The sequence below is a fragment of the Nuphar pumila genome, chromosome 6 (genome assembly GCF_984573655.1).
Source record: "Nuphar pumila chromosome 6, dmNupPumi1.hap1.1, whole genome shotgun sequence".
Lineage (NCBI taxonomy): Eukaryota > Viridiplantae > Streptophyta > Magnoliopsida > Nymphaeales > Nymphaeaceae > Nuphar > Nuphar pumila.
The window spans coordinates 102,759,220-102,784,878 of NC_143254.1; the positions used below are offsets into that span (position 1 = coordinate 102,759,220).

Consider the following 25,659-nt stretch of genomic DNA (forward strand, 5'->3'; position numbering starts at 1 on the left):
AGATAGTTGGACCCATTGAGCTTAAAAGAGAGCTCAACTTTAAAATCACGTTCCATCGGCACCAAATATTCTTCCTTTCTTTAAAAGTTTGAGAGGCACACGTCCCAAGATAACAAAGAGAAGCCCAATCACCAGCCGAGCTCTGATACCATGTAATGAAAAGAGGCGGAAGCACCAATATAGCAAAAGCACTCTTTAAGAGTGACGCCAAGAGCCAAGAACACAAACACTAGAGGTGTACACACAAAACTCACAAAAGTAGAAAATGACTTAAAGTCATAAGTTGAATATTATTGAAGAAAGAAAGAAAGGGGTGAAAAACCCATGCCTTACAAGAGGAGAGACCTCCGCTATTTATAGAGGAGGGAGTGCAAAGGAAGGGACCACAAGGGGCTCCCATGTAGTTGTTGGGAGCCCCAACAGTCAGAAATCTGACAGTTGGGGCCCCAACGACTACATGTGTGAGGCCCTTGTGGTCTTACAAAAAGGAGAAAAGAAAAAAGAAAAAAGAGAAAAGAAAAAAAGGAAAAAAGCAAAAATGCAAAAGAGAAAAAGGGTACATGTGGTTTTACAAGAATACCCCTATTGGGTATTTTAAGAAATGAAAAATGTATATATATACATATATGTATATATATACTTATATATATACGTATGTATATATATACATATTTTAACAACGAGAGACTACGAAGTTTTCTAGAACTATCTTTTTTTCTATCGGTCGGGTAGACTCCACTCTATTTATTAAAATTCTAAATTCAGATATTCTTATTGTGCAAATTTATGTTGATAATATAATATTTGATTCTACTAATCATTATCTTTGCAAAGATTTTGCTAAAGCTATGCAGGAAGAGTTTGAAATGAGTTTGATGGGCGAATTGAACTACTTCCTTGAACTTCAAATAAAGCAAACCGAAAAAGGAATCTTCATCAATCAAACCAAGTATACAAAAAAACTTCTTAAAAGATTTAGCATGGACTCATCTAAATCAAGAAAAAATCCTATGAGCACAACTACCTCTCTTGACAAAGATGAAAACAGTAAAACTGTAGATACTAAGCTCTACAGAGGTATGATCGGATCTCTATTATATTTAACTGCTAGTCGACCTGATATAATGTTTAGTGTATGTATGTTTGCTAGATTTCAAGCTAATCCGAAGAAATCACACTTAATTGTTGTAAAACAAATTCTTCGATACTTAAAAAGATAGTTCAGACTTTGGATATTTTTACCCAAAGTCATCTTCCTTCGATTTAGTTTCATATAGTGATGTAGATTTTGGTGGAAGCAAATCTGATCGCAAGAGTACTAGTGGAACTTGTCACTTCTTAGGACATTCCTTAGTCTCTTGGTTTAGTAAAAAACAAAATTTGGTATCACTCTCAACAACTGAAGCAAAATATATAACAGCTAGTTTAGCATGTACACAAGTACTATGGATGAAGCAAACCTTAAGAGATTTTGGTTTGAATTACTCCACAACAACTATTTATTCTAATAACACTAGTGCTATAAATCTTTCAAAAAATCTTGTTCAGCACTCACGAACTAAGCATACTGAGGTGAGACATCATTTTTTACGATATCATGTTTTAAAAGGTGATATTTCTTTGAATTTTATACCCACAAATGCAGAACATGCCGAAATTTTTACTAAACCACTCAAAAATAAAGATTTTATGAGAATTAGAAGAAAACTTGGTATTTACTCATTATTGGACTTATAATGTTTTTTTTGAAATTTTTGTTTTACTTAAATTTTTTTAAGACTAACATTTTTTTTAAACTTTGATTGCTATGATAACATTTTTTGTTTGTAATATTTTTGAACTTGTATCTGCATGTATCTTTTTGATACTATGACTTCACCCACTCCTTTTGATAATGACAAAAGGAGAGAACAATATGCATGTGAACAATGTGTGATATATGGAGAACAATATCATGTGAACAATGTGTGATATATGAAGAACAATATGCATGTGTGATATATGTTATTTGATATGCTAACTTCTTATGTTTTGACAACATATTGATAGGGGGAGTAAGTTATTCTATCTGTTTATCAATGCTCAATTTGTGACTAGTTTGACATCATAAAAAAAGAGGAGATTGTTAAGATAGGGAAGTTGTATACGATAATTCAAGTACGATATTTTGATGATGAACAACTGAAACAACTGGATTTCAGCTATGGCAATAAAGAAAGAAGAAAAAAATTGAAGAAGTTTACAAGTTCTACATTGAAGAATTGATTGAAGATTTCGTGCAAGTGTAAATCTCTTTAAATTCTTAGATTCTTGTAAGAGCCTTACTTTGATTGCATATCTCACTTGCATTACACTTAAAAATACTTAGGAAAACTTTCCTAAAAAGAACCCTTTGCAAAAATCATTTTAGAAAGCCCTTTACCTATATTTTTAGTTTTATTAGTCGACCAATAGTCTTATCAGTCGACCAATTTTCTCGCGTCTTTTTTCAAAGCCAAATGTCTATTTTTTGATCAGCCGAATAATCTACTCTTAGTCGACCGAAACGAATGTCCGATTTCTGAAAAATTTAACAGAAGTCGATTGAAAGCTTTTTTCAGTCTACTGATGATTTTTATCAGTCGACTAATTTTCAAAATCCCAAATTCAAATCTTTTTAGCTAGACACAGTAGTCGATTGATTTAACAATCAGTCTGGTAATATTTGATTTCAGTCGACTAATAACTTTTTTAGTAGACTAATATAGTCGGGGGGGGTTGAACTTTTCTGAAGTTATGTTCTTTCTTTTTTCAAACATTTTGACTATTCAAAACTGTCAGTTTGACACCCCTTCGTACCACCAATGTTTGAAATTCTTCAGCTATAAATAAGAGTGAGATCTACACTTAAAATCAATGAATTGAAACATCGAATTCTGTGTTTTTCACTCCTATTCTTTCAAGCATTCATTTTCTCACTCACTAAGTCTTTTCACTCAAGTTCTTCACTCACATTCCTTTTGTGAGTCAGTGAAATCGTGAGTTGAGTATTTTTGAAGCCTTAAAAGCCTTTGCAAACCTATTCCACTTTCTTTGCATTCATAAAAAAGGCTTATAGGCTGATTGTAAGTTGTTTATTTCATTTTTTCTGTAAAAGGACAGAGTCTCTTTGGTTTAAAGGAGAAGTTTGCTTTCAACAAGGTTGTTGCTGAAAGTGGGACCGGTTTTGGTCAGTTTGATCTTGTCGTGACACAAGTTTGATAGTGAAAATCTCAAACGGGTTTTGCTTGGGGACTAAATGTAGGTCTGGAGGACCGAACCAGGATAAAATCTTTGTGTTCTTTGTGTGTGATTGCTTTGCAGAATTCAAAATTTTTCAAATTCCAAAGACTAAGTTTAAAAACACTATTCACCCCCTTCTAGTGCTGGTTGCATCGATTCTACAGTACTTTCATGGTCAAAAGAACATAGAGTCATTGAGAGCATCTCAACAACTATAATTAGAGCCCTTTGGCTCTCCTTGTATACAAAGGGACTTTTTGTCCCTATTCAAACCAATGCTTTTCTTAAACATTTTATAAATTATTTCTATTATTTTTACTTGTGTTCTCTCTCTCTTTGTGAGCGATTCATGTATGCCTTTGTGGCTTTTGTATTTTCCCATTAGTGGCTTTTGTATTTGTGAACAATTTGTACTCTTGTAGACCTTAAGTGACATTTCTCTTGTGCTGATTGCATCGATCCTACAGTACTTTCATGGTCAAAAGAACATAGTCATTGGGAGCATCTCAACAACTATAATTAGAGCCCTTTGGCTCTCCTTGTATATAAAGGGACTTTTTGTCCCTATTCAAACCAATGCTTTTCTTAAACATTTTATAAATTATTTCTATTATTTTTACTTGTGTTCTCTCTCTCTTTGTGAGCGATTCATGTAGACCTTTGTGGCTTTTGTATTTTCCCATTAGTGGCTTTTGTATTTGTGAACAATTTGTACTCTTGTAGACCTTAAGTGGCATTTCTCTTGTGCAAACTTTGATTTCATTACATATAATTGGCTCATATCTTCACCAACTCAATAGATTGGGGCATGTAGATCTATTAGGCAAGTTGAGGATAATTAATATCTTCTACTTTTTCTCAACTTGAGGGTAGTGCAATAGTGTTAAGAGTCATTTTCCTCGATATTGATGTTGATCATGTTGACCAAATGCCACAAGTGGTGATTGGAATATGTTTTGTATTATTAAGGGTACTATTGTCTTTCTATACAATTTCTCCATCTAAATAACAAAAGAACTAAGCAAGCAATTGTAGGTCATGATTTTAACCCCGAAAGTATCAAGTCTTCACTTTCTTTTCTTCTTCATTCCTCCCTGTGCTTTCTTATAGCAAAAGACCATCAATCACACCCTCCAACAAGGAAAAGGAGGTTGCTGATCACAAATACTATTGAATGCACAAAATTTTGTAATGTAAAACGGAGAAAAAAAGGAGAGAGATTAGTGTATCAATATTAGCCATGTCTTTGTTGATTTTTCACTCTAGATCAGCCACAATATGCTTCTGCTTGACAAATACCATGATACAGATAAATTATACACCATAAACAAAGCAGACAAGAAAAAAACTGAAAGGCCCTGTGAAAAACTTCCTTCTCATTCATCAACCATAAGAATGCAAAAAGGGGTTTAAATGTCTAACGTTACCTGTTGAAAACCATGTGACACAGGACCGTCATTCACACAAGCTGTCAATTCTTGTTCAACCTTCTCTAGACCTTTACTTATAGCTTGCATCTCTTCTGCCAATGATTTCAATTGTATCTAAGGAGTAACAAAAGGAAATAATAAGGCATCTCTAAAATATGAGAAGAAAATTATACAATTATCGAAAATGAATTTAAATTGGTAAGTTGGGAAATATACCTTTGATGCAACTTCTAAGCTTATGAGGTCTTTGTGAAAATCTAGAAGCTCTGGAAGCTTATCAGCAAGCACCTACAATTAGAAAACAAAAATAATAACAATATAATAATGAACAAAAAATTGGAAACGGCAATCATATATCTATATGTATGAAAGGCTGGCTTTTTGACTGATCACCTCAACAGTACTAGGACCATCACAAAACTAAACTCATGAAATATATCAAGTGGACATCACATAAAACTCTTGGGAGAAGAGAAAACTGAACCAAAGCATCTAAGTGACATGGACATGAACATGGATGCAAATTCAATATGGATATGAGACACAAGTTCACAATTTTTTTGAAAGCTAGGATATAGAATTTTTAGTATTTAATTGATAAAAGAATATACTTTCGATATTTTAATATGTAAAATTTATAAACAATAACATTAATGCTGGATATATCAAAGGGTGTCACATGGCATACACATGTGTCATGCCATGCTATGCCCCCTAGACAAAGGACCGTATATAGTGTGTCCCTGTGTTAGAACTTACAACAAAACATTGAAAGAGATTTAGTGCATACCAAGTCTTCAAAGCAATCGATATCCAGGAAGCAACTCAAGCAAGAAAATTGACCTTAGATAAACCTGTGTTTTAAGAATGTTGCATACCCATCTTATGCACACATACCTGTGTTTTAAGAATGTTTCATACCCATCTAATTATGTGCGTGTAACATATATGCATGTTTGTGCTAAATTTTCTGCACCTATAGGTGTATCAGTTACAATTACAACATACATAGGATACTTTAGCTAAAAGAAATTTCTGGTTTGTGACAATTAAGGACATAAGTCTAGTAGTCAGAAGGCTTTACCTTAAATAAACCCTGAAACTGTTCTTTGATGATAAATCCATGATCTCCAGGCCTTGCCTTAACATGTGTAAAAAGTGCATGTGAGAATTATAATATAGTATTGAGGACTTAGCGATAATAGAGTTGTGACATTGCAATTATCGCTTTCTTAAACTTTATAATTTCATTAATGTTTAGTAAGTGTTGAATTAAGCTAACTACAATTCATACAAAAATAAGTTCATAATTGAACCTGTAATTCAGTGAACCATAAAAAATAAGTTCATAATTGAACCTGTAATTCAGTGAACCATAGTGATGGCTTGTGAATACGGGTTATGCCCTTATATGTAAAAAGATGTATTGGTTTAACACTGGCTCATGAATTGCCAAGTTTGTTACTTGAGGGTTTCGCAGTGGCCCCTTGAGTTTATAAAGCTAATACACAGGTAAACTTAAATATTAACTTTTGTCTGATTGGTTTAAAGATATCAGAGCATTTGTGCTCGTCTGATTTAAAGGTACCAGAGCACTCTGGGTGAGATTTGCACAATTAAGTGGAGAAAATTAGTAACAAACCTATCTATGGTAGAAATAATTGGGAATATACTACTACTGTAGTATGATTCATAATTTTTGCGAACACATGTGGCTTTGAGCTAGTGGGTACAAATCAAGGAAACCCTGAAAAGTTAGAGAACAAAATTATTAAGATAAGAAACCCACTCGGACTTGGGCTTACCTTGGAGAGGGTAGGTGGTACATAACTTCGAGAACATGTGATCTTTAGCTTCGAGCGACAATGGCTCGTTGCTCCACAACCCTCGAAGTTAGGGGACTCAGACTACCAATTTATCCTAAGTGGTAGGTCTAAGTTCTTTTGCAGAAATTAAGGATGCATTCTGTTTGTTTGGCCATCGGGAGGTTCTCTCGGTTATTTAACCGCTCGCTTAGGATTTCAGTTTCAGTTAGACATTCGGGTTAATAAAACACTAAGCATAATAAACCCCCGAATGTTCTCTTCTTTTACGGTTGTCTTGGCCTGCGAGTACCCGCAGGATAATTACAGAGAAACTTAAACTAAGCATGTTTATGTTCTTCAGTCAGCTGAAAATTTTTGGAATACAGTGATTGAACCTGTTATTATTTATTCATTGATAGTCAAGAATTAGAAATGTGATATGCAATTGAATGATTTCCTGTTAATGTTTTAATTTATGTCATGTTATATCACAACTTTACTTTTCATTGAATATTCAATTACCTTGCATATTCTTGATACAAAGTACATCTTCATAATCATAGTTTCCAAATACTCAGACCGGTTGTAGTCTGATTTAATTTACTTTACCATTTTTTAAGTGAAGAATAGATTAATCAGAGCGGTTGCAGGATCATGTATGGGCTATGATGCATGAATTATTGGTGTTTCCAGGATGTTCAGAAATAGAGTAGTTATTTTCAATGCTGCCATTATATTGTTCAGAACACTTGGTTTATTATTAATTTTCATTAGAAATGGAATGGATGGTATTGCTTTGACATGCCCGAGATGCTTAACCTGGTTTAAATTGAATATTTTCGCTGTTATAAAAAAAATCCTCGAAATTTGAATTAAATTTCGGGTCGTTACAATATATATAAAAGAAATAAAGGTCAAATGTAATTAATCAAGTATGACTGCACATTGGAAGCTACAACCTGCCATTTTGTAAGGAGTACAAATAATTCAAGAAGGAAGCAGAGCTATCTCCATCAACTAGTGAAACTTAGCTTAATTAAAAATAAAAAAGGACACTAGCAGACTTTTAAATGACTAAATCATATTCAAAAGAAACAAAACAAACAAAAAAAAAGCAGTAGAAAATGCATTTTTAAGTCAAATTGACACCCTTAAGCTCAAAATGGACTAATAGGAACAGTCAAGAGTTTGCAGCAAAAACATATAAACAAACAGTAGGATGTAAATCTATGCTAAAATCCAATTTATTCTTTAAGACACGTAAGTTAGATAGCACTGGAAAGGGATTATTATCCGCATCTGGAAGAAATGGCACCCGATTCCTTTTTCAGATCCTTGCCTGGCTGAAGTCAACGTTGCAGGTTAGCAGCACCTATCTCTTAGGAGTATCCATCGCGGAAAGTGGACATTGACTCTTTTTGTTCATCAGGATCATTTCACTGATCAAACTACAAGGAATCTGCCCGAGGTTAAGTTCTGAAAGAAAGGGCACCGGCACTGAGCATTGAGTAGGAGGTTACCTGCCTCTTCCAATGGAGTTCCTAGAGTAGAATCAATGGACCTTCCTCCTATTTAATGAGACAGAAATAAGCTATTTGTGAAGTCATACAATCCTGACTTAGGCCCTGATACCAGATTTTAACATTTCTGCTGACACCAGTAATCATTATTGCTTCTTGACGCACAAGAAGAACAACAAATATTCAGAGATAAATGCATAGCATGGCAGCAGATTGTTGAACACTAATGGAAAAAATAGATTCTGAGGAAAAAAGAAAGTCCAACACAGTCCCTACTATTACAAACACATTAATGATCCTTAGCACTAGTTCACTGAAATGATCTAAAGAGTTCTGATTAACAAAATGAATGGTTCATATCTATGTTGGACTTTAACCGAGTTAAGTAGATTACCCTCACTTCCAATTGGTGAAATCTACAAGCACTTGTCACTTAATGGATTGAAGTTTAAATTTAAAAGCAACTACATGCCTGTTGTCACAGTGACATATGTACAAGTGTTACAAAATGTGAGAATCAAGAATGAAAATGTTGTGTGAAAACTATGTATATTTCTTAAGAAGCTGAATACATACATCCAAACCAATGACCACTTGAGTACAACATAAAGAACATTAAGAATTAATAAACATCCAGTTCCATATGATTGAAGAGAGATGAATAAAGAAAAGGATCTAATACATGATTTGTATCATGGTTTCAATATTTTGCAGTTCTATTATTGTCTGGGGGAAAAGAATATGCCATAGGCCTCTCTTTATCAAAGAAATCAGAACATAAAAGCTAAGACAACTTGGGCTGATCATATGCATAAAAACTCTATGCAACTTAATGTTAAAAGATCCTACCTTACAAAGATAATGCATAAGTGTCATCTTGGTGTTGCGAGCACGTGTATCAGTTAGTTTCAATAGGCTGTCCAACCTAAAACCAATTGCAGAACCTGGAAATTTTGGATTCGGTTATGTGTACTCACCAATTGCAACAGAAACACCAATTAAATTTGCTATACATCAGTAGCTTAGAAAGAAAAATCAGGAACCTTGAAAGCTTGTAAATTTGACACATTAGTTACAACTTTATGCAGGTTGTCAATTTAGTAGAAAGAGGTTGGCATGGAGTAAGCAATAAAGTCATGTCCATGATTACATGGATATAGATATAGACACAGACATGATACAAACTCAAGACATGAATAAGCAATTTTTACAAAAATTAAGACACATCAATATGCGTTGTCTTCAAATATTTGATATATAAAATATACTTCTAGCAGTTACAACAAATAAGAATATGTTTGGAATAAAAAATGATTAAATTATATAAATGGTGTAAAAAATGTGTTGCATGTGTTGTCCAAGTGTTGTTGTGTCATGTCCCCCACACAAGGGGCTAGGATGTCCCTGTTACAGGCTACGTCAATTGGATACAGAAGTAGATAGTGGTTACTGCTATGTCACAGGGATTCGGCTAGCAAGGTGCCGCACCCGCGTCGACGCGACTCGACGCGGGTGCGGTCAACCCGATCCTGGGTGCGTTGACCGCACCCAGGATCATTTAGGTCCATTTTTTTTTGGATTTTTTTAAAAAAAAAAATCCCTATGAAATGGGCTGCGATTTTTTAAAAAAAAAAAACTATGCTGACAGCAGCTGTCTGTCAGGGCTGCGATTTTTTTTTTTTTTTAAATTTATGCTGACAGCAGCTGTCTGTCAGGGCTGCGAAATTTTTTAAAAAAATTTCTGCTGACAGCAGAAAAACTGTCAGCAAAAAAACCAGCGTCGGGGAACCCCCGACCCCCTTTATATATATATATATATATATATATATATATATATATATATATATATTTACATTTTTGCCCCTGCCGCACCCCCGCACCCAGGTTTTTTGGAAGTGCCGAATCCCCGCACCCGCACCCACACCCATGTGACATAGGGTTACTGTCATTTTATGGAGTTCTCCATTATGAGTTAGTACGATAGTAAAAAATGGAGTATCCATATGATATAGAAATAAAGGCTCATAGGCATACATTTGTGTTAAAATGTAATATGTATATATATAATAATTATATTATATTATATTATTATATATATTTGTATTTTTCTTTTATTCATTTTTTTGTTTTTTATTATCTAGTTCTATTAGAACTAGAATTAATAAACCAGTCAAGTCCCAACTAGGACTTGACTAGCTAATGGTCGTTGGACCCTAGTCCAACAGCTATATTTAGAGCCATTAGACTAGGGTCCAACGACTCTATGGAGAGCTCTAAATGAGCTCTCCTCCTCCTCCTCTTCTCAAATGTGTAAAAATAGGGGTCATTCCCCCCATTCTTGTATTAATGCTTCTTAAGCATTTTGGTTTTCAATAATAAAGATTTATTATTTCATTTTCTGTTCTCCCTTTTATGGGTTTTGCTTGAAGTGTCGTTTAGACACTCTTTTAGTGGATTCAAGTGCTTTTGTGGAAGACCACCATTTCATTACAATTTGAAGCAAGGGCAATCAGTAGGTATTAAGTCTTCTCTAGCTAATTTTGCAATTTATGGTGAGAAGTACATTCCATAAGGGCTGTAACTTTGAATAAATATTTTTTTCAGAAAAAACTAAACAGCATGAGGAGAAAAACAAAAAAGAGGGTAGTTTTTGCAAGAATTTAAGGTTTTGAAGGCAATTTGGGAAATTTCTATTTTAACTTTATGGGAATATCACAAGAGAAACCTAAAACTTACTTTTACAATGAAGTTGGAACTTGGGAATCTATTCTACAACCCAAAATTTTCTTACACATAAAAGGGTGAGAAATACCAAAAATGCCATGAGGCATTTTGACTAATCCTTGTTGGGCAACAGCAGTATTTAGACCCATAATAGGCATTGGATTGGATCCATAATAGTTAGATTTAGACCCAACTCTAGATCCTCAATGCTTTTGGACCAGTTATACAGGTTTTGATTATTGGCCTAAAATGATTGAACCAAATGTAGATCCAGTTAATAGATCAAAATAAGTCATTGCATTAATTTGAGCTTTTATGGACCCAAGTATATCATTGTGTGATGATTCCAATTGTAGTATACATGTTAGTAGAGGTTTTATAGTGTCACATCTTTCTAGAACTGGATTGACTCAACCCCAGCATGGCTCCTTCCATTGGGGTTTCAAATTCGAAACTATCTCCAATTGATATATTTTTAACCTCTGGAGCTAAGCCCTATATAAATCTACGTAAGCTTATCCTCTCTTTAATGAGTCCCAACACTTGAATCCCTAGGCCCAATGATTTCAGACCCTCCATCTATCCAATCCAGATTACATATTTTTAAAATAATTCAAACATACTCTACAGGTTCGAAATCAATCTGACAAAAAAATCCAAGCTATACATACATATATACGAACTCACATACATATATACATATAATATATTTACATCCTTCATTCCAATAATCAGACTTTTGCATCCTTATTTCCAATAACGGATTCTTGGATTATTAACTTTACTAAAATTCATCTCTTTGACAAACAACCATCCATATTATTGATATTATTCTATATAGAGGACGTATATGATTTGCTTAGTTGAAGACATAAACATATCACTCTAAATATGAACAATCAATTGGTCTACAAAGCATTCCTTGTTGCAAAAAAAGTGTCCTGTCTCTCCTTACATATGGATTTGTTTATCCTTGGTAAAAACAAATAAGTTTCTTCTCTCGAAGGGCTTCCTCTGCACATTCATTTAGTTTAGTATGCTGTCAAGGAGAAGGCTTTGAATCATCAATTGGTCAAGAAATGGATGACAAATCATCATAATAAAACTAGTCATGAAAAGGTTGGTGGTAATCCTATATATGTAGGATCATGATGACATAGCTAGGCTAGCAATATATTATGAAAAAGAAAAAAATAATTAGATGCTGGTGCCTCAAGAAACATGTAACTATCCATCGCATTAGCAAGCCATGAGAGATGACAAAGCACAGTGGTTGATGGCAGAGCATTTGGCAATGGTGCACACTAACACCTGCTACTGATCCACTCCCAAAAGTTATTTGAGGTCTGTAGGTTAATGAGTTGAGTTCAACTGCACTGTTCGGTGAGGAATCTAGACCTACCTTCACTCATGGAAATTTTAGGCTTCATTTGGTTTTGCCACCTGCAATGCTGGGTAGAAACGACACCTTAATTGAACAAATATTATATTGAGGATGAGAACTAAACTTAGTTCAAAGTATGTCAACCAAGGCCATGCAATATCACCAGTCATGGTTCATAACAAGAATATAATGGGATTTAAAAAGTACTATAAGAATTATCTGAAGTCTCATGGAACTTGCCTAAAAAAACTGCACATTTGGATATTCTAGAACCACTTGGATCTTGATCTTCCATAAATGAATTTCCATTGTATCTTTTAATATGCGATAATGCAAGCACCTTTCAACTTTTGAATGCATTTGGATCAAGATTGCCACAAAGGGAAACAGAATTGGAAATGCCTTCAGAAATGGAAGCTGGAAACATGGTTTCTCTAAGCTCATGGACACACATGCACACGCGAACACACCCACCGCCCCCCCCCCCCCCCCCCCCCACACACACACACACATATATATATATATATATCATAGTCACATGTATCGTTAAAGGTAATTTCTCAGCGAGGGTATTTCTCGGAGATATTTTCAAAAGTTGATAAATCTCGAGAAAATCTCGGGAGTTTAAAATTTTGAAAAAATATAAATAACAACAAAAAAGCTAAGAAAATAATAAGTTTTGCATTATTTTTCTTTCAAAAGTATAAAGAAACATGTTTTAAAGGTTTTAAAATATAAAAGAAACAAAAAATAGGAAATGCAAACTTAAAAAAAAAGAAAGAAATTTTCTAAAAAAATATTGCGCTATTTGTTTATGGCGATATTTTGAAAATATCGCGATATATTCCCGATATTATCGGCTACCTTGAAATAGCCGATAATATTGGCAAAATATCACCAGAATTCATATCACAATATTTTAAAAAAAATATTCTTATATATTTTCAGCCAGTGCAATTTTTTGGTTTCTCTTGTATTTTAAAAACTTTTCAAACTTATTTCCTTATATTTTTGCAAGAAAAATTATACAAAACCTATTATTTTCTTATCTTATGTTAGCAAAGAGATATGCAAGATAACATGGACATCTCTGTCAATGTACTTTATTTATGTTCGTAATAGTTTGTGACACTATTTAAGTGACACTAAATTTAATATACTTGCAGTCAATGTCCAAATGTACAAGACCTTGTGAAGGTTATCTCCAACTAATCACAAAAGAGAATAGGGCTTCTGCCCCCTTAGTGTGGCTGCTCATTTTAACTATGAAATTCTTGGTCACTCTCAATCTCTCACGCCTTCTTGTACTGTCTTCCTTATTTTATACTTGAGTATTTCCTTTTTTTGTGTGCTACGGCAGACCATACACAATTTTTCCAACAGTACATTGAGACATGATGCTTCAATTGTCCTTCATCCATGAAGAAAAATAGTAGCATTCTCAAGCTCATGAATTTGTAAAGCAGCATAGAATAGTGTCTAAACATATTTACCATCAAGAACACATCACCTCCTTTTCAGTGCATCATCAGACTAACTGTCTTGATTTATAGTTCTTTTGCTATATTATTATTGCTGCTAAGAAATTTCACTAGTGTTTAACCATTGACTACTTCTCACCTTTATATGTATTTCCAACAGATGAAACTACAAATCAATGAGACTTTAAGAAATAAATTGGTACCAAAATTCACCTCTTGCAGTCCCTTGATTTAATGCATTCCCTAGTGATAGAATTGTCTGCATAATTCTCTTCAATTTGACAGAATTTCTTATCTGATAAACATGGGGAAGTAATGTAAGACAAGCTATGTGTCTCTACTTTGCACAAATGGAAAAAGAGAAAAGGAGCTAACCTCTTCAGAGGCAGAATTTACAATGTTCAAATTATTCCTTAAATCTGAAACCTGCAAAGCAGTCACAGAAAATAATGCCAAACTCTGGAATTCAAAAGGATGGAATTTGGGTTCCGCAAGCAAACCAATATGGTTGACCTTGGACAGTGAAAGTAATCATCATTATGCCATAAGCTCAACCAACCTGGGAAGAGAATTGAATTTTAAAAGAAAATACTCTTAGCTTGGATTCCACCCGAGGTACTTTCATTAACTCCAGGAAAAACTGTTATGAATATTGAAAATTTATCAGAATCATGGAGAATAAATTGAATGAAGGAGAATCTAGTAATGCAGATTTTATTCTTCCAGAGCTATGAGTAGTTCTATTGCACAAAGGTGAAAGCACAAAAAATCACCACTAGGCCAAATGAACACAGAGTGGCCATAAATACAAAATTGAAGGACCGGTAGCTACTGAGCAAGGCAACCTTTCTCAAATAAAGCACTCAAGTATTTAGAGCAGCTAATGAACCTGCTCACATTTTCCTAAACTCTCTTTGTCTCCAGCATAGCCCTACGAGTGAGGCAAAAGTAAATTAGTGAAACTTCAAAGAAAAGCCGCTACAATATACATCAAAAGAAGTAAATAACTGGCTCTATATGAGCATCCAAAAGAGTTTATCCCATGCAAATATATATTGTTCAACCTTGAGCAGTTCCATTTCCTCTTTGGTGGGGCAGAACTTTATAAGATTGTCCACCTGATCAATATCTAGTACTGAATCATCCAAGGCAAGCAGTGCACTCTGTAGTGATCATAAATGGTATAGGTCAGAACTTTGAATGCATTGTATTAGCAACCCAATTTTGTAATTGCAGTAAGGAGGCAAAACATGCAAATTGATCTTTTTTAGCTTCACAAAGACGCTGCTAGAAGCACAGCACATGAGGACATAATAAAGGAGAGGAACTGAAAAGCACATTAATAATCCTCAGCATGAACCCAAAAACAATAACACCAACAGCACAAGGCTATATATGATCAGTATGTAAAGAGCTTCCATTAGGTTGTGCCATAAGCTCGTGGCTTTATTAGAATCATGACCAATATTTTATGTAAAAAAAATGAACCAACAAAATTCAATGACTGAGATGGACATTAATTCCCAAGAATTCCAAGACATAAGGATTCCCGTTGCCTCTTTCCTTCAACAAGAATCACTTCATGCATGGATCCTGCACAAAGAAGCATAGGATAAAGGACTATATAATAGATGTGACATTAAAAACAGGGTTCATTTCACAGAACAATAGATTATGTTGGGCAATCATAGGTGTCCGGCGACAGTAGATACATTTTCTTCCCCAGCATGAGGGTTATGATCAGCTTTACTAATCCTGTTACAATATTTCTGAGACCTTCGAAGAGAAAGATACTCATTAACTCAACCATGTCACCGGTAGCATGCCTCACTACACCAGAATTAATTTACCAAGATCATATTCAAAACTGCTGTTTAAGTTTACACAGGATGCAGAGCTCAGGGAGCATTTCTTGCTGCTAAAAAGAATATTATGATTTGAACATTCATTTAGGGGCATTTTTTGTGCAAGTCATTTATTCGATCTTTAGGTTTATTGCCATGCTCAAGGTTGTCACAGTCATTGTTACATGTATTTATCATAAAGTTTAGGGGTATAATCTCTTAATCCTTTGTTATATATATATATATATATATATATATATATATATATATATATATATATATATATATATATATATTCACTTCATAAGGCAAACAAATAAAAGATCAGTAGGAAGTGAGGTTCATTGGTTCAAAGAATTCCCTTGCAAATCTATTTAGAAAAGGGTGCAAGAAGAGAAGATTTTTGCCTTCAAAATCCAAGTTGTGCATGGTCAATAACCGTGTACAACTTGAAGGCTAGAAGCTATTAAAAATGTAATTTTTTCAGTGGCACCTTGGTAATATTTACTTATGTCTGTCTTCTGGTGTATTATTATAGCAAGGGCATTTCTGATATTATGGTAAGAAATTAATAATAGTGGCAGTATTGTAGTTTCAGAAGCATCTTAAAATAAAGGAGAAGAGGCACACTGCACAACACATTAGGATCGTGCAGTGTTGAGACCCCCAATGACTTTCATCCTTCTTTGCTCTTCTTTCTGCTACTTCTTCCATGCAACTAGTACAACTTCTCAAGTCATTAAGAGAGAAATCCCCTTCCGTTGGACTTCTTATTATGAAGGAGCAACCAACAACTTGAAAATTTACTATGCTTGCAAAGAGTTCAACTATATTTACTGCCGGATTTACACGTCTCAGATATTTTAAAAAAAGAACATGTGGGATTTGTGGAGACCAGATACTTTCTCCTACGCCATGGCAACACCAGATTATTCATCTCAACAAGCTCAAATGGTGTTTATAGAAAAACTATCTCACTATGATAGATTTTGAAATTATTTTACTGTTGACTGTGTTTGACATCCTTGAGGTACAACCTGGGTCTTCTTCACTTCTAGGTCTGTCAACTTTCACAATCACAAAGCAAAACACAAGGGACAGTCTTCAGCAACACTCTTACATGATATCAATATCACAAGAAGTTAACACAAACAGATCCCTCCAAACCTAACTCCAATACCGTAAATAAGGTCAAAATTCTGGAGGTAAAAGCTTATACTTTTATTAAGTGCAATATATACAGCGTATGCACATTTGATAATAACATAAACAAACCAACATGATGCCAACAAAATGTGAGGACTGTCCAAAAGACAAACACACCAAAACTAATAAATAAAGAAAAAGTAAATATTACTAAAAAGAATTTTCTAACATAAGACAATCTTATACAAATAATTATATAGCAAGCAACAATTACAAGATAACAAAGAGTAGCGCTTGGAGGCCTATTCCTAATAACAATATTCATGGAAGAAGTGAACTTATCAATATGATCCTTAATGTACAAAGGGTACGTAATGAAGGAATAAATGCTAAGTTAGATTTCAAAAGGAAAATGATACAGCTCATCATGCACATTTATGTAAAGAACAGCAGTCCCTAGCACTTTGGATTTCTTTTCTAAGAGGCATCCTAGCAATTTCATACTAGAAACCCAAAAGCTCAGAGCATTATAATTAAATACAATTCCAAAGATATAATGACCAAAAGTTCCAAGCTTTACTGTAAAGAATCTCACAAATAATCAAGTTTATAAAAACTTGACAAGAACATTCACTCATTAAATGCACTAAGGTGTAAATATCACAAAGTGCACTAAGGCACAAATATCACAAAGTGCTCCACGACACAAAACACATGAAATACTGAATATTATTGAGAGAAAAATCTCACTGGAAAGACACTTTACAATGGGGAAAATAGTCCCTTATTTATAGACTTGAAGGAGAGCTATAGCCGTTGGGCTACTTCCCAATGGCTCTAACAGCTCAACGGCTGGTCAAATAGTCAAATGTTGACTATTGACTAGACTAAAAAACAAAAAAGACAAAAAATAAAATAAGAAATATAAAAATACATATTACAAAATTGTATTTCATATATATATATACATACTCTTGTATTACGAAGAGTATATATACAACAACAACAACAACAATTTGAAGAGTATATATATATATTCAAGTATATACGTATATATGTGACTTTCTAACAGTCCCCTTCAAACTTATGGTGCAATCACTGAAAGTATGTTAAGTAGAAAATTAAATCTTGGTGAGCACAGTGTCTTGGTGAAGAAATCAACAAGTTGATATTCCGATCTCATATAGGGAAGATCAATAGTCTTCTTTAAGTATTCTTCACGAACGAAGTGACAATCAATTTCTATATGCTTAGTCCTTTCATGAAACTTATGATTTTGAGCAATGTATATAGAGTTTTTTGTTGTCACAACATAATCTTGTAGGATTCTGAAGATGAACTCCCATATCTAAAATTAGTTATTTGAGTCACACAATTTTCATGGTAGCAATCGTCATTGCTCTATACTCAGCTTTTGTAGATGATAGTGACACTTTTTGTTGTTTCTTGCACTTCCATGAAATCAAGGATTCACCTAAAAACACATAAAAACCAATTGTCGAGTGCTTGTTATTTGGATCCCCTCCTCAATCAACATTTGAGCATGCAATAAGATCTAATGAGGAAGGAGAGGATAAAAAGACTCCCTTATTTATTATGCCTCTGATATATTTGATAATTTTCATGACTGCACCCATATGAGCATGTTGAAGCATGCTAAAATTAATTAGCTATATGTATAACATGAGCTATGTCAGGTCTTGTAATACTTAGATACATAAGAGATCCCACGAAATGTCTAAAGGGAGTTGGATTGTCCAAAGAAACTCCATCATCAGTCTGCATCTTCATTCCAACAATCTCTGGAGTATCAACAACTTTGTCATCTGATAATCCTGACCTGTCAATGGTATCTAAAGTAATTTTTTTTTTGACAATATATATCCTCTGTTAGAATATGATACTTCTACCCCAAAAAAGTATGTTAGGAACCCAAGATCAGTTATTTTAAAAGAGTTTTTCAAAAAATTGTTTTACTTATTTAATTCCTTTTTTGTCACTTCTTATAATTGACATGTCATCAATATATAAAAGTAAAATTATAATACCTGCAGAAGAGTTCTTAATAAATAAAGTTGTGTTAGTATAATATGATTTGAAACCATATTTTGTAATAAGTTAATAACATTGTTGAATGTGTCAAACCAAGCTTTAGGTACTGGTTTGAGTCCATATAGTGTTTTTTTTTTAATTTAAGCACTTTACCTCTAGGGACTATCAACCCAGGTGGAACATCCGTATACTTCCTCATTGAGATTGTCATTTAAAAAGACATTTTTAACATCCATTTGGAATATATTATAATTTTTAATAGCTGCAATAGCTACAAGAATTCGAACAATTGTCATTGTGGCAACATGAGCAAATGTTTCTTCGTAATCTACTCCATATTCTTGAGATAACCTTTAGCAACTAATCTGACTTTATGTTATTTCAAGGATCCATTGCATTTTGTCTTGACTTTAAAAACCCATCTACAACCTATGGTTTTCTTTCTGATGGGTAGACTTAGAATTTCCCAAGTGTTGGCTTCTTCAAGAGCATCCAATTCTATATGCATGGCTTTTACCCATTCAGGTAGGTTTTTGGCTTCATTGTAACAGGAGGGTTCAAAATATAAATGAATAGCCAGAAGACATGCTCTATGTTTAAGAGAAAATGAGTCATAAAAAACAAATCTATTTGGAATCCCTGAGGTTCATTCAAATCTACGAATGATGATTTGTTCATAGGGAATTTCTAATGATTCATGATTATCTTGATTTACACATTCACCGGATATGTTTCTATTTCTTCTAGTGTATACTATTGGTTCAATTGTTGTTCTATTCTCAATAGAGGGTTCTAGATAAGTATCTTCATCGTTAGACAATAGTTTAAATAAGAAAGAATAGTCAAAATTTATGTTTTGAGACATATTTTCTTCAAATCTACTTTCATTTTCAACAAAGTTAACATTCCTTGAGATAAAGAGTTTATTATTTTTGATATCATAACATTTAAACCCTTTTTGTGTTTTAGAGTAACCAATGAAAGCACAAGAGATAGCCTTAGAATATAGTTTATCTCTTTTATCATTTAAGACATAACATTTGCAACCAAAGATTCTTAGTCTTTGATAGTTAGGTTGGTATTTGAATAATTTTTCAAAAGAAATTTCATTGGATAAAGTTTTTGAAGGTATCCTATTTATGAGATATACTAGGTTAAGGCAACTTCAGCCCAAAGATTTTTAGACACATTCTTAGCAATAAGTAGTGTCCTTGTAGTTTCCATAATATGTCTATGTTTTCTTTCTGAAATCCCGCTTTGTTGTGGAGTTATAGGACACGATTGTTGATGCAAAATTCCTTCATTTTCTAAGAATTGTTTAAAATCATTTGACAAATATTCTCCCCCAAAGTCTATTCTTAGGATTTTAATCTTGCTTTCAAATTGATTTTTAATCATATTATGAAAAGTTTTGAAGGTTGAAAATATATCAGATTTAAGCTTAAAAAAATAAATCCAACAATATCTAGTGAAATCATCGACAAACACAACATAGTAGGAGAATCCTCCTTTAGAAGTCACAGGAGCAGGACCCCACACATCCAAATGAATCAACTCAAAAGGCATTGAGGAGTAAAAAGTTCTTTGTCAATAAGGCAAAGATGTCATTTTTCCAAGTAAACATTCCATACATTCAAAATTATCTTTGCAAAGATCATTAGTAATAGGTACAAAATTCAATTTTCTTATATTTGGATGCCCAAGTCTATGGTGTCAAACTTTTATATCTTTTGTGTGGGCAAATATTACAAAATTATTCCTTTAGAATACAAAGAAAGTTCATATAATAAAGATCTCCTTGCCTAGAACCATCTCCAATCAATTTCCCAGACTAGCGATCCTGCACCCAACATTTATTTAATGAGAATATGACATCACATCCATGATTCGAGATTTGAGAAACCGAAAGTAAGTTAAGATGTAGTTTTGGTATAAGTCTTATTTTTGAAATATAAAACTTGTGTTTTATCAAATCATTTTTAAAAATCTCAACACTCTTTATTTTCGAGGAAGTTTCATCGACAATGGAAACAAAGGATGCATTTGAGTTAGGTTGACACTCAGATAAAATAGACTTGTGTGGGGTCATATGAAATGAACCTCCTGAATCAAGAAGCCAAGAGAACATACTAGTGGTTGAAGAAGATGCAATGGGCGCTCTTGATGTAGATCCTTTAAGCAATTGTTGTAATGCCTCCGTCAATTGAGATAATGATTTGGTGAGATCTTTGAGGTTTAGAGTATCCTCTTCTTGTTTTGACAGAGCCACAACAACCCTTTTTCTTGAGGTCTATAGTCCTTGAATCTAGGATATTGAGGTCTAATGTGTCCGGGCTCATAACAATTATGGCAAATTATTTTTGACTCTCCTCTATTCTTATTAAAATGAGGAGGTTTATATGGTTTGATATAATTTTCCGGTTTGGAAGCGCACAATCCTCTTGACTATTGCTAGAAATAGCAAGAATACTATCATTCTTACTCATGTTTAGCCTAGTATCTTCTCCACTAAGTTTAGTGAGAATCTCATGAATAGGAGGAGGTGATGAGGAAGATAGCAAGAAAGCCCTAGTTTGTTCAAACTCGAGTCTCAATCCATAAAGAAAAGAAAAGAAAAGAAAAGAGTCTATCTTCTTCAACATGAGATCTCCGCATCTCAATACACTTACCTTCCTGTTTGGGTTCAAATTGAGCAAGTTGAGTCTAAATGGATGATAACTCCATAAAATAATCTCTAACATTCTTATCTCCTTGTTTAATATTTCTAGCATTTACTTGGAGATAATACGTATGAGCCATATCTTTTTCGGTAAACATACTTTTAAGATACTCCCATGCTTCGTTTGCCTTTTTGTAATACAAGAGATTTTAGGTAATTTTTATTTCGACTCCACTTAGCATGTATGAAAGAATCTTGGCATTTTTCATGTCCCATTCATCTAATTTTTTATGATATTCTTCTATTTCTTTGTCTTTTTCTTCGAGACTTATCTCGACACCATTTTCACGTATTATAATTTTAGGAGTGGGTTCAAAAACATCACCTCTCACGTATCCCCACAAACCTTGACCTTTTATGAATGTCTCCAAGTGTCCCGCCCAAATGATGTAAGTGCTTCCATCAAGCTTGAATGGTGAAATAAAATTGGAGTTGCTTGAATTGTGTGGAAAGAATTCACCCATGATGAAAAGGAGAAGAAGAGAACCACAACCAAGGAAGAATTACGAGCATGCTTCACGAGGCAGCCTTTACGAGTGGGTATAAACCAAGCTCTGATACCATGTAAAGAATCTCACAAATAATCAAGTTTATAAAAAGAACATTTACTCATTAAATGCACTAAGTCATAAATATCACAAAGTGAACTAAGGCATAAATATCAAAAAGTGCTCTACCACACAAAACACATGAAAACATGAAATACTGAATATTATTGAGAGAAAAATCTCACCAGAAAGACACTTTACAATGGGGAAAATAGTCCCTTATTTATAGACTAGCCGTTGGGCTACTTCCCAACGGCTGGTCAAATAGTCAAATGTTGACTATTGACTAGACTAAAAAACAAAAAAGACAAAAAATAAAATAAGAAATATGAAAATACATATTACAAAATTGTATTTCATACATATATACTTCATATATATATATATGTGTGTGTGTGTGTGTGTGTGACTTTCTAACATTAAGGACACCATAAAGTTTGATAAGCCTTAAATTAAAGCTTCCTGGGAACTTCACATTCATATAATCAATTCAAAATATATGTTAAGAGAAACATAGTAAACAAAATTGAACTTAGAATTTTCACAACAAAAGTTAGATTACTAAAGTGAATCATCACTTCTAATTAATATATGACTAGGTATCCATTAGATAGCATGTTGTGGAAGATTACCATCAAATCAGACAATGGCATTTTAACCTTTGTAAGCATGATTTCACAATTGTTAGCTCGTCTCAAATCAATCTGCAGAACAAGTAACATAAAAAGTTGATGTCATTGAAAACATATCTTGGATAGAAAAATGGTAGTACATCAGTTCATGCTCCAAAGTTGTAGCTCAAGATAAGAACCATTCCAAGGTTTTTTCCATTTAGTAGGGCATCTGGTAGATAATAGATCTCCCAGGGATTAAGCATCGAGTTGCTACTTAATTTTTAGAGTCAGTTAGGGATGTAAACGAGTTGGATTTGGGTCGGATGTAAGCATTACCAAATCCGACAAATCGAATATGATTTTAGTTGGACTCTGATTCGGAGTCGGACAAGAGATTATTGAAATCGAATCCGAATCTGTCTAAAAGCTAAATAACCGAATCCAACCCAAAATTCACTTAAAAAGGTGATTTGGATCGGATTAGCTGTTAGTGGTTATAAGAATTAATGTTCAGCAATTTATCACAAGTGCAGAAATGCTTGGGTGGTTAGCTGCTAACATTAAAATTTCTGTTACTCTTAAGGTTTGCTGTTCTAGTTTTACTGGTGCCTCTTTTTTTTCTTGAAAATGTATAGCCATATAGAAACCCTGAGAATCCAGTCGGATATCGGTCAGAAAGGACTCCAAACCCGAATTTGACTGTACAAAAATGAATCCAACACAATTTTGTGATCAGATTCGGTTTTTTGTACCAAACCCGGCTAATCGGGTTCGGGTTCGGGTTCGGGTTCGGGTCGGTCAGATATCTGACCCAAAACAGAACCATTGACATCCCTAGAGTCAGCCGAGAAAGTGAGAGCATGGAATATGGTATAAAGTGCAATATCTCAAGTGTATACAAATAAACTATGTGCGGTCTCTCCGTGTGAGTATGTCTTAAAGGCAAATGTTCATGAATAGCTAAGCTTTAAAGCTTATCTTGAGAAGTTGCTAAGATCACCTCTAAAAGTACAACATTAAGTTATAGCACCTCTAATTATGCAAAGAATGGGTAGTGTCCTTAAAAGTTAAAACTCTGATGAATGTGAAGTGTAAGCCTTTATATCACAAAGTTATCAATATTCAACAATTTGATTCTAAAGTGAAGGATAATTGGAGTCTCTGACTGCCAAAAATATGATTGTCAGGAATATCTTCCTAAGAAAATATCAGGTAAGATTCTCTAGAAAGTTAGTTTTCTTATAAAACTACATAAAGTTGAAGAAAAGTAAACTATATTTTTGTAGGAAAAAATTGAAATTTGATATTTTCCAACTTTTGGGGTAAATACAGGATAACATAATCTTGTGATATTATTAGGATAGTATTTTTTTGAGAGGATTATTAGGATAATATTTTGAAGTAGCTTCATAAATTCAAATAAAAAAATATTTTGATAATATTGGAATATCCTTAAGATATTGGCTGTGCAGATATCATGGCAAAAATATCACCATGGTTTCAAAATATCGGAGGCATTTTTGACAGAGGGTCTCTACAATGAGTAGTTAGGTTGAGTTTCTTGAGTGGGTGCCAAATTAGGGCAAGATGGCCTCATTTCATGACTTCAGCAAGGCATTGACATGGCATTCAATCTTGCATTCTTGCCCAAGTCATTGCTATGCCATAGCCAACTAAACTCAACCAGATACATCTGTTCCTGAGAAAGTGACTTACTGTTATGAAGAAAGCACACAAAATTTTCAAGCAAAGAAACAAGGCCTCAAAAACTATAAAACCCAATTAAATTCAATGGAAACAGCATTGAAGAGAGACGTCAATATATGTGTCCATTATCCATCATCAAGAATAAAAGTAACTAAAAACTACAATTTTAATATATGCATCTGGCCAAAGAAAGATGTATGATTATATTAACCGTTCTAATGGAAAAGTAAGTTATTCTACACAATCCAACACACACAATACTGAGAATTTTCAAATTGATCGGATAATGATAATATGTTGATTTCAGCAAAAACAAGGGAACTGTAATGTGTGCTTCCTTGGACCAAAAAACTCCTTAGTTTCACAAACCGAGGTAAGTATCATAGCTCCACACACTCTATGTAGTCAAAAGCACAAACTGGTTCACCTAGTCGGCCTAGGCGTAAGTAAAACGCCTAGGCTTTGCAATTATAAGGTGGATACCATAAAAGCTACCAATTTTGCTTACTAAGTGTCGACTAGGCCGCTCAATCAACGGTTAAGCTGCCCTCGCCTAGGCACTATTGAGATGGACTGCCACTATGTTCGTGAGGAATGCTTGAGAAGAACCATAAACCTCCCATATGTTACATCAGAATACCAGCTGGCAAACTTCTTTACCAAAGCGTTGTGCTCACCAAGATTTAACTTTCTTCTTGGCAAACTTTCAATTATGTCACCCTAAGTTTGAAGGGGGGGGGTGTTAAAATGTAATGACCCTTTCATATATATTCATATATATATATATATACATATTATATATATATATGTATCTATCTAAGTATATATATTAATATATCTTCAAAACCCGATAAAGGGTATTTTAGTCTTTTCTTATTTTGCGCATATTCTCATTTGAGAATATGACTGTATTTTGCTTTCTTTTTATTCTTTTTAGTTTTTCTTTTTTCTTTTTATTTTTTGTATTTTGTGTCACATGAGGGGGCCCTCAACATAGACGTTGGAGCACCCCCCCCCTCCCCCCACTTCTCTAACTTTGTATAAATAGGGGTGCTTGTAATGAAGTGCCGGATGAAGTCTCCAAGCGCAAAGCAAGAGAGCACGCACATACACAAATAGCCACTAATGGGCAAAAGAACAACACAACCACTTAAAGTGGTAAGGCACCCAAAAGAAGAGGAAAAATATATATTCCACTCAAAAGGCTTCAAAGAAGCATGCTTTACAATGGGGAGAAACCCCTTTATTTATAGACAAAAGAGGAGGCCTTGGAAGGGCTCCTAGAGGGACGTTGGAGCCCTTCCAACGGTCATAAATATGACCGTTGGATGCTCTAACGTCCTCCTAGGTGGGGCCCATTCCAAGGTGGAAAAGAAAAGAATAAAGAAAAAAATAAAAAAGAAAGAAAAGAAAAGAAATAAAAG

General features: G+C 33.9%; 1 protein-coding gene across 1 annotated transcript in view; it reads right to left on the reverse strand.

The window, feature by feature from the left end:
* LOC149835461 (formin-like protein 18) overlaps positions 1–25,659 on the reverse strand; it is a 78,629-nt gene that overhangs the window by 39,813 nt on the left and 13,157 nt on the right. Inside the window, exons 7-15 of the mRNA XM_090009589.1 lie at positions 22,547–22,618; positions 14,670–14,768; positions 14,495–14,536; positions 14,165–14,245; positions 13,981–14,031; positions 13,819–13,900; positions 8,866–8,960; positions 4,908–4,979; positions 4,689–4,805 (exon numbers count right to left, since the gene is read on the reverse strand). Of these exons, the coding sequence (XP_089865715.1) occupies positions 4,689–4,805; positions 4,908–4,979; positions 8,866–8,960; positions 13,819–13,900; positions 13,981–14,031; positions 14,165–14,245; positions 14,495–14,536; positions 14,670–14,768; positions 22,547–22,618 (711 nt within the window). The remainder of the gene's footprint in view (positions 1–4,688; positions 4,806–4,907; positions 4,980–8,865; positions 8,961–13,818; positions 13,901–13,980; positions 14,032–14,164; positions 14,246–14,494; positions 14,537–14,669; positions 14,769–22,546; positions 22,619–25,659) is intronic.